Raw genomic sequence first — 8,860 nt, 5'->3', positions numbered from 1 at the left:
TTTTTTAGTAGAGACGGGGTTTCACTGTGTTAGCCAGGATGGTCTCGATCTCCTAACCTTGTGATCCGCCCGTCTGGGCCTCCCAAAGTGCTGGGATTACAAGCTTGAGCCACCGTGCCCGGCCGAGAACAGTTTTCTAGCATTACTCTTTGTCCTCACTAAGGCAAGACTTTGTCACAGGGTATGGTAGGGAATGTGGTCTGAACAGATACGCCTAATTGGTTTTTGTTATCCAACAGCAGTTACGATGATCGTTCATCTGACCGGAGGGTGTATGACCGGCGATACTGTGGCAGCTACAGACGCAACGATTATAGCCGGGATCGGGGAGATGCCTACTATGACACAGACTATCGGCATTCCTATGAATATCAGCGGGAGAACAGCAGTTACCGCAGCCAGCGCAGCAGCCGGAGGAAGCACAGACGGCGGAGGAGACGCAGCCGGACATTTAGCCGCTCATCTTCGGTGAGTGCCAGCCCAGGCCCTTCCTCTCCCCACTCTTCTGCAGGCCCTCTAGGACTCTGGTAAGTGAGAAGTATCCTTGTTCTCAGCTGAACATTGGGGCATGAACACTGAGGTGGGCACTGAGTTTGCCTACCCTCTTAGGAGCTCTCCGACTCTTGAAGGGCCCTGGAATCTGCTTTGGAGATGGATGGGCACGGAGCATTTGTGACCCCCAGTGCTCTCCCTGGCATGTTGGGCTTATTGTGTTGGGAGCAGCTTCTCCGCCCCAGCGGCCTCCACTCTTTAATGGGGACCTTGCTTGTGAACTGCCTTTTTCCCCCAAGCCCTGGGCTCTGTAGCCCCCTTGGCAGGCGGGCTTGGGTGGGGGCAAGGGGAGATCTGTGTCTGCCCGGAAGGGCATTGTGTAGAGCATGGGGTTGTGGGTGACATTGGCAACAACACCACTTCCCTGCTCTGCCCATGCCTCTCCCTGTTCCTGTTTTGGGTTTGGGGACTTGGGATTATGCGCCGCTCTCTCTTCTCACACCGATCCACCTTACTGCATCTGACGTGTTCCCTTCCACTGTCCCCCATCATCGTCTGTCCCCCCTGGCTGGGCGCCTGTGACCGGTGACCCCTCTACCACCCACCCCGCCTCCCTCCGGCCCCCGCTCCGACACCTGGCTTGCTCCGACCCCCCCTGCCCCCCGACAGCAGCACAGCAGCCGGAGAGCCAAGAGTGTAGAGGACGACGCTGAGGGCCACCTCATCTACCACGTCGGGGACTGGCTACAAGAGCGATGTACAAGCCAAATCGTAACAATCCTATAGCCTGTAATGGTCCCATAGCCATCCTAACGTCCCAAGCCAACCTGAGTCACAGCCTCTTGCCTTTTCTCAGTGGTGTTGTTTATCTGGGTGGTTTGAGTTGCTGTTGAGAATTGACCTCTGTTGTCCACTCCCAGCTCTCACGGCCCCTGGGTTAAAGGTGGTGGGAATCACGCAGGGGTTTTCTTCCCCTGTGACCATCTGTATCTGTTCCCCTTCCTTCATCTCCACCCCAGGTTGCTGTCCCCATTTTTCTTCCAACTCAGCTCATTCCCCACCTTCTCTCCCTCCCTCTCCCCGACCCTGCTCTCTTTCATTTCAGATGAAATCGTTAGCACCTTAGGAGAGGGGACCTTCGGCCGAGTTGTACAATGTGTTGACCATCGCAGGTAACTGTCAGTCCCTCCCTACTATGTGCGGATAAAGAGATGGTGGGGGTTATATGGGGCTGTTTTGCTAATTAACCTAAGGTAGGATTTCTTAGTCCCCCTACAGCCCTGTTCATTTTGAGACATTCTTGAGAACCCAGCAAAAGCCTCTCCTGCCAACTTACAGGGGTGGGGCTCGAGTTGCCCTGAAGATCATTAAGAATGTGGAGAAGTACAAGGAAGCAGCTCGACTTGAGATCAATGTGCTGGAGAAAATAAACGAGAAAGACCCTGACAACAAGAAGTAAGCAAGCAAGAAAGTATGTAGGGAGGCTGAGAGGCCCAACCCCTACACAGGAGAGACTTCTAGATCTGGTTTAGGCAGACAGGAATCCTAGACCTTCTCATTCATTCATCTTTTGTTCATCATCTTAAAGTAGTAGAACATCATCTTAGAGTAGTAGAACATCAGAGTAGGAATGTGGGGGCCTATGACATGCCTTAATCCACTCCCCTTGTTTTCAGGGAAGTTAGATTGCTCTGTAGTTTGACCCCAGCCTAGAATGGGTTCTGTAGAGATATACACTGGACATAGCCCTAGGACTGAGCATCAACCTCATCGAACAACGAATTAAGCTTTTATAAGTAGAACTATGCTGATAAGGCCACAGACATTTATGCAGTAATATCTTGTTCACATATATTCACAGTCCAAAAATAGAATAAGGACATTAAGCCAAGATATGGGGCCAGTAGGTATAAACAGGAGGCCAGTAGGTATAAACAGGAGCCCAGTGGTAGCTGGTGGTGAATGAATATCAGGAGTTGGGCTGGGGTTGGGGTTTAGGATGGACAGTTTGATGATCCGGGATCTGTACTGTTTGGAACTTAGCACTCAACAGCTCTTCAGTAAATAGTTTTTTGAACTATTTAAAATGATGCAGGAAGATATTTTGAAACTTGGCAAGTAGTACCATTCTTCTTGGGTCTTGCAGAGGGTATTCCCTAGCTGAACTGAATTTTGGTGTTAGTATTAACTGGCATGGTTTTACACAAGTTTGTGGAATCAACAGCTATGAAGTACCTCCTTGTTGGAGGGCTGATGGGCAGATGGGAGCTCATCAGACAGCCCCCCTTCCCCCATCTCTCTTCTCAGCCTCTGTGTCCAGATGTTTGACTGGTTTGACTACCATGGCCACATGTGTATCTCCTTTGAGCTTCTGGGCCTTAGCACCTTCGATTTCCTCAAAGACAACAACTACCTGCCCTACCCCATCCACCAAGTGCGCCACATGGCCTTCCAGCTGTGCCAGGCTGTCAAGTGTGAGTGGGGTGGGCTGAAATGGACTCTCGGGCATCCCCTCCCTTCATTGGATCTCTCTGTCGGTTGTGTACTGGTGAAGCCCCTAAACAGTCAGCTCTCTGTTATCTGCAGTTGTTTTACTGTCATCTTGAAATGTCTTCTGACTTAGCTCCTTGACTAATGTCTTTATTGTCACTGACTGCTCTTACTCTACACCTAACCTAGCAGCAGCTAGAAGAGAAAGCCTTTGGAATCAAAGCACTTAATTACCCTCCCCTTTTCCTTTCCTCCCCTTCTTGGGAAAGCATCAGTCAGACAGCAAATATAAAGAAACAAAAATACACTCCTTAGGCTAAAGGCTTACATGTGTCTGGGATGAGATGTTCATGCAAAGCAAAGCAGATGTGAACACAGAGTATATAGTTCAGTTAAGGGGCAAGGTGGGGAATTCAAAGAAATACATTATTCCTCTGGAGTCATCAAAACAATACAGTTTCACAGAACTGAGTTCACATAATGCCAGCTAGACACATGTCAAAGTGTATACACACTATAACTCAAAGCAAACTCTTTTTTTTTTTTTTTTTTTTTTACATTAGTTGAGATACATATGTATCTTATTGTAGATAGAGCAGAGCTTCTTAGACCAGGCATTCCATTTAGACGTAGAGCAGAAAGCAGCCCTCTTGTGATTCTGGACCTGTCTCCTCACTGGCTTTGCCCTAGGTAACCAGGCCTGGGGTCAGCTGATACCAGTTAGCTCTGGCCACCTGCACCAAGCCTGACCTGGCCTTCTCCCCTACAGTCCTCCATGATAACAAGCTGACACATACAGACCTCAAGCCTGAAAATATTCTGTTTGTGAATTCAGACTATGAGCTCACCTACAACCTAGAGAAGGTAAGATGGATAGGGTCTGCCCTTGGTTACTGGGGGTAGGCAGCTGGGCCACTTTGCCTTCTGCCGAGCCCTTTCTTTTCTCCCTTTTTATTTTGTCCTGCCACATTTTCTCCCTGTCTGGTTCCAAGTGGGTAAAACTAGATAGGTTGAAAGGGAGAGATCTCTTAAGACTTAAATTGGGAGATAACTTGTACAGGGGACTTCAGATAACTTTCCAGTAGAGTGAAAAATTTTAAGGTTCTGTTTGGACTGACTGACTGATTTATTTATTTATTTGAGATTGGAGTCTCGCTCTGTTGCCCAGGCTGATGTGCACTGGCATAATCTTGGCTCACTGCAACTTCTACCTCCCAGGTTTAAGTGATTCTCCTGCCTCAACCTCTGGAGTAGCTGGGATTACAGGCACCCGCCACCATGCCTGGCTAGTTTTTGTGTTTTTGGTAGAGATGGGGTTTTGCCATGTTGGCCAGGCTGGTCTCGAACCCCTAACCTCAGAGGATCCACCTATCTCAGGCTCCCAGAATGCTGGGATTACAGGTGTGAGCCACAGCGCCTGGCCTGGACTTCTTTTTTGAGATGTATATTTCTGTGAGGTAGGAAAGCTTGGCTCCCTTGACTAGAGATGATGGAGATCTCAGACCTAAAGAAGCTCTCCCTCCCTTGACCCCTTTGCTGCATGTTATATATTTTCAGAGAAACCTCTTTGCTACATGTTACATTTTTTTCAGGAAAACCCATTTGCTACATGTTACATGTTTTCAGAATAACTGTATATCCGGCACTTGGGTGTAGTCTTCAGATGTTTACAGATGTGCACGCTGTTCTATAATCATTTATTAATCCTTTTGCTCCCCTACTTCTAAAAGTATTATGCTGGATGTGGTGGAAGCTGTAAAACAGGAAATTTCCCAGGGCTTGTGGGGCCAGGCAGGAGATCACAGTAGCTTTTTTAAGGCTCAGAAGCACGGTAGAGAATAGTGGTGGAATCTCAGTCTGGGTGCAGAGGTTCATCCTCTTCCTCCTCTGCTCCTAGAAGCGAGATGAGCGCAGTGTGAAGAGCACAGCTGTGCGGGTGGTAGACTTTGGCAGTGCCACCTTTGACCATGAGCACCATAGCACCATTGTCTCCACTCGCCATTACCGAGCACCAGAGGTCATCCTTGGTAAGGGAGGGCAAGGCTGTCCAAGTGTGTGAGATGATGTGGTGAGGGTGGGGCCACCTAAGCCTCATAACACCTTTTCCCTCCCATTCTCACCCAGAGTTGGGCTGGTCACAGCCTTGTGATGTATGGAGTATAGGCTGCATCATCTTTGAGTACTATGTGGGATTCACCCTCTTCCAGGTAAGTGATGGGATATCTTACTTGACCACCTGGCATTCTTCTACCTGGTTGCTTTGTTGTCTGCTGAGGACCTGCCTACTCAGTTCTCCACATTGCCCATCTTCCTGGCAGCTGGTCCTCAGCATGCCCTTTTCAGTCCCATGCTCAGTTCTGTTTTTGTTTCCCAGACCCATGACAACAGAGAGCATCTAGCCATGATGGAAAGGATATTGGGTCCTATCCCTTCCCGGATGATCCGAAAGACAAGGTGAACCTTGAGTGGGCACTAGTTAACCCTTTTCCTTTTCTCTCCACAGCATTGGTCTATTTCACATCAGTTTCTTTTTTCTTTGATGCCTCCTGTCCCCCCAGTTACTTTCAGATGGGGAAATAAGGGAATTGTAACAAGGGTGACCTTCTGATTCCTCAACCTCCCCTTCCCCTCTAGAAAGCAGAAATATTTTTACCGGGGTCGCCTGGATTGGGATGAGAACACATCAGCTGGGCGCTATGTTCGTGAGAACTGCAAACCGCTGCGGGTGAGCCAGGCTCGGGATAAATAGTGCCCACCATCCAGAAGTCACTTCTTAGGGTGGTTTGCCCCTGGAATGCTCTTCACAAGCAGAGGGTTAGGAAAGGAGGGGAGGAAAGCTGAAAGAAGACATCTTTGGTCAACAGAGGAAACATAAGAGGGAGTGGTTTTGTGGAGGGAAGGAGGTTAGACAGCCTAACCTTGAGACAACCAGAGATCAAAGCAATGTCCTGGATTCTTTAGGTCAGACAGAAAAGAATAAACTACCTTTGAAGAGCTTACATTTTAATGAGGAACTAAAGAAGATTCATGAAGTTGACAAGGATATACAAGTAGAAAGAACTTTCAAAGATTATGGAGTAATTGTGCTAGTGGGAAGGTAGGTTGAGCTATAATATCAGAAACGTTGGTCCTGGTGTGGTCGTGGTTAGGTAGCCTTCAAATTGGTTACAAGCAGAGCCTTGGTTCTCCAAGAATGAAAGGTAGGGTCTTGAAGAAGGCAGGGTTTATAAGGCATCCTGCCTCACCTTTTCCTGCCCTCCTCCACCAGCGGTATCTGACCTCAGAGGCAGAGGAACACCACCAGCTCTTCGATCTGATTGAAAGCATGCTAGAGTATGAACCAGCTAAGCGGCTGACCTTGGGTGAAGCCCTTCAGCATCCTTTCTTCACCCGCCTTCGGGCTGAGCCACCCAACAAGTTGTGGGACTCCAGTCGGGATATCAGTCGGTGACGATCAGGCCCTGGGCCCCCCTGCATCTTTTATAGCAGTGGGTGTCCAGTCCAGGACACTGGTGCTTTTTTATACAAGAGAACGAGCCAGAGTTCACTCCTTCCTCCTGGCTGGCTGTATACCTGTGAATATGTGAAATAGTGTAAATATGAAAGAACTTGTACCTATCACTTCAACCCCTGCCTTGTACATAATGCTCTTCCATGCACACAGTTTCCACCCTCACCTGCCCCCTCATACGGAGTTGGATGGGGACCGAGTGAGGTAACCAGGTGGCATCTACCCAATGTTTTATAAGGAATTTTGTACAGTCTTTGTGAAATAAAATAACGTGCTTCATTTGACCCCCATCCCTGGAGTTGGAGGTTTGGGAATGCTGGGGTGGAGGGATGAAATGATTGGCAAACTTTCTTGAGTTTTGGGTATGAAGGGAGTCCTTCTTACCCTCCAAAATTAAGCAGAGCCAGGCTACAAGTTTATTTCCCCTGTCCACCTTATAGGGGAGGATAGCGATGGGTGGGGCGTTTCTTTCAGATTAGAATAGAGAAGTGTTATATGGTGGCACTTCTCGGATGTGGAATCATGAGAGTTGGGAAAGATCTGACTCCTAGAGTCTTTGGGCCGCGCCCCAGTATAGAGCTAGAAACCCAGGTTGAAAACGTTCTTAACCTGACTCCTAGGGGTTTGGCAGGGCCGGTCAGAAGGCTCCCGTCGTCCATTTCGAGAGACTAGGAAGGCCGGATTCCTGCATGAGGCCTGCTGGGAAGTGTAGTTCGTTAGTGGAAGGAAGTCACATGGAAGAGGGGCGGTACTTGGTTGTGGGCAGTGGGTTAGCGATATCACGTGGGGGCTCTTCCGTCTTCGCTTTTGGCCAAGACGCAGGCGCAACCCACGGCTGCTGCGGGGATCCTTGTGGCCTTTCCGGTCGGTGGAACCAATCCGTGCACAGAGAAGCGAGGCGAACTGAGGCGAGTGAAGTGGACTCTGAGGTCTACCACTACCGCCACTGCTGCGGCAGGGGCGTGGAGGGAAGAGGGCCGCGGAGGTCGCAGTTGCAAACATGGCTCAGAGCAGAGACGGCGGAAACCCGTTCGCCGAGCCCAGCGAGCTTGACAACCCCTTTCAGGTGACTTGCGCCGGTCGGCCTCTTTTGGGCAGTCAGGTTGATTCTTCCCGGTTCTGTAGGGTCGGGCTACCTTGTATCCCCATTAGTGACATTTGATCCTGGGAAGAGCCGCCACGTGGGGTGACAGCGACTCTAGACCAGTCAGCACTCGGGGGGGCGGGCCCTGCCCCTTAATGGGCTGGTGCTGGCAGTGTTGGATGATGGATTCGAGGTAAATGTTGTCCCAGTCCTGGGACAACGGCGTGACCCCGAAGGTGCAGTACTTGGAGCCACAGGCAGTTTGGGAATGCTCCCCGGGAATTCCCCTAAGTGTCACCGGGCGCCATCTGAGCCCCAGGTCTCTGCCCTCAGGACCCAGCTGTGATCCAGCACCGACCCAGCCGGCAGTATGCCACTCTTGACGTCTACAACCCTTTTGAGACCCGGGAGGTGAGCTACTGGAGAGCACAGGAATTCAAGGAAGGGGAGGGTTTGCCAGTGAGACAAGTCAGCCTGGGTTCAGGGGACTTTTCTGCATGCACAGGAAGGAAGAGGCACTGTGATCTTAGTTCCCTGAGAGAGGCTAGTCAGCCATGGAATGTCTCATCCTTCTAGGGCCACCAGGGCCACCAACCCAAATGGTTTGAGCTCTAAAAGTCAGTCTTGGGAACATCTGGAGGCTGGCAAGGTTTTAACCAGTGTTCTGTATGGGAAGGCTTTCTTGAAGAAAAAGGTTGGGGCTGGTTGGAGTTTAGGTTAGGTGTGCAGTTTGAAAGCAAGGAATGAGGAGGACTACACCTGTTTGTCCCACTGGATTAGAAAATGGTGAGTTGTAAGAATTTAAGGGGTTTTCATGGTACTTAAAACTTAAAAAAAAAAGGGAGCGGGCGGGGGAGCCAAGCATGGTGTGCAAGCTTTTAATCCCACTTGGGAGGCTGAGGTGGGAGGATTGCTTGAGCCCAGGAATTTGATGGAGACCATCCTGGGCAACGGCGAGACCCCCATCTCTTGAACTGTTTTAAAAATTGGCTAGGTGGCCGGGCGCGGTGGCTCACGCCTGTAATCCCGGCACTTTGGGAGGCCGAGGCAGGCGGATCACCAGGTCAGGAGATCGAGACCATCCTAGCAAACACGGTGAAACCCTGTCTCTACTAAAAATACAAAAAAAAAATTAGCTGGTTGTGGTGGCGGGCGCCTGTAGTCCTAGGTTCTCGGGAGGCTCAGGCAGGAGAATGGCGTGAACCTGGGAGGCGGCGGAGCTTGCAGTGAGCGGAGATCGCGCCACTGCACTCCAGCCTGGGCAACAGACCGAGACTCTGTCT

The 8,860-nt window shown here is 50.1% G+C and overlaps 2 protein-coding genes across 6 annotated transcripts in view; both read left to right on the top strand.

Annotated features, from left to right (window-relative positions):
- CLK2 (CDC-like kinase 2) overlaps positions 1–6,783 on the top strand; it is an 8,753-nt gene extending 1,970 nt beyond the window's left edge. Inside the window, exons 2-12 of one of the 5 annotated variants that reach the window (XM_011987526.1) lie at positions 243–468; positions 1,165–1,249; positions 1,598–1,664; positions 1,831–1,947; positions 2,800–2,966; positions 3,752–3,846; positions 4,880–5,009; positions 5,107–5,189; positions 5,357–5,436; positions 5,617–5,707; positions 6,251–6,783. In XM_011987526.1, the coding sequence (XP_011842916.1) occupies positions 243–468; positions 1,165–1,249; positions 1,598–1,664; positions 1,831–1,947; positions 2,800–2,966; positions 3,752–3,846; positions 4,880–5,009; positions 5,107–5,189; positions 5,357–5,436; positions 5,617–5,707; positions 6,251–6,433 (1,324 nt within the window). In that variant the 3' untranslated portion in view covers positions 6,434–6,783. Of the gene's footprint in view, positions 1–239; positions 475–1,161; positions 1,250–1,597; positions 1,665–1,830; positions 1,948–2,799; positions 2,967–3,751; positions 3,847–4,879; positions 5,010–5,106; positions 5,190–5,356; positions 5,437–5,616; positions 5,708–6,250 lie in introns of all 5 variants that reach the window. The other 4 variants (XM_011987522.1, XM_011987524.1, XM_011987523.1 and 1 more) reach the window with 4 other exon arrangements.
- A 428-nt stretch (positions 6,784–7,211) lies between these two features.
- Positions 7,212–8,860, top strand: part of SCAMP3 (secretory carrier membrane protein 3) — a 12,739-nt gene continuing 11,090 nt past the window's right edge. The window contains exons 1-2 of the mRNA XM_011987528.1: positions 7,212–7,559; positions 7,911–7,988. Of these exons, the coding sequence (XP_011842918.1) occupies positions 7,494–7,559; positions 7,911–7,988 (144 nt within the window). The 5' untranslated portion in view covers positions 7,212–7,493. The remainder of the gene's footprint in view (positions 7,560–7,910; positions 7,989–8,860) is intronic.

This window comes from Mandrillus leucophaeus, unplaced genomic scaffold (assembly GCF_000951045.1).
Source record: "Mandrillus leucophaeus isolate KB7577 unplaced genomic scaffold, Mleu.le_1.0 Scaffold310, whole genome shotgun sequence".
In the NCBI taxonomy this organism is placed as follows: domain Eukaryota; kingdom Metazoa; phylum Chordata; class Mammalia; order Primates; family Cercopithecidae; genus Mandrillus; species Mandrillus leucophaeus.
Note: the sequence above shows the minus strand (reverse complement) of the source record. Positions and strands in the feature narration are given on the sequence as shown.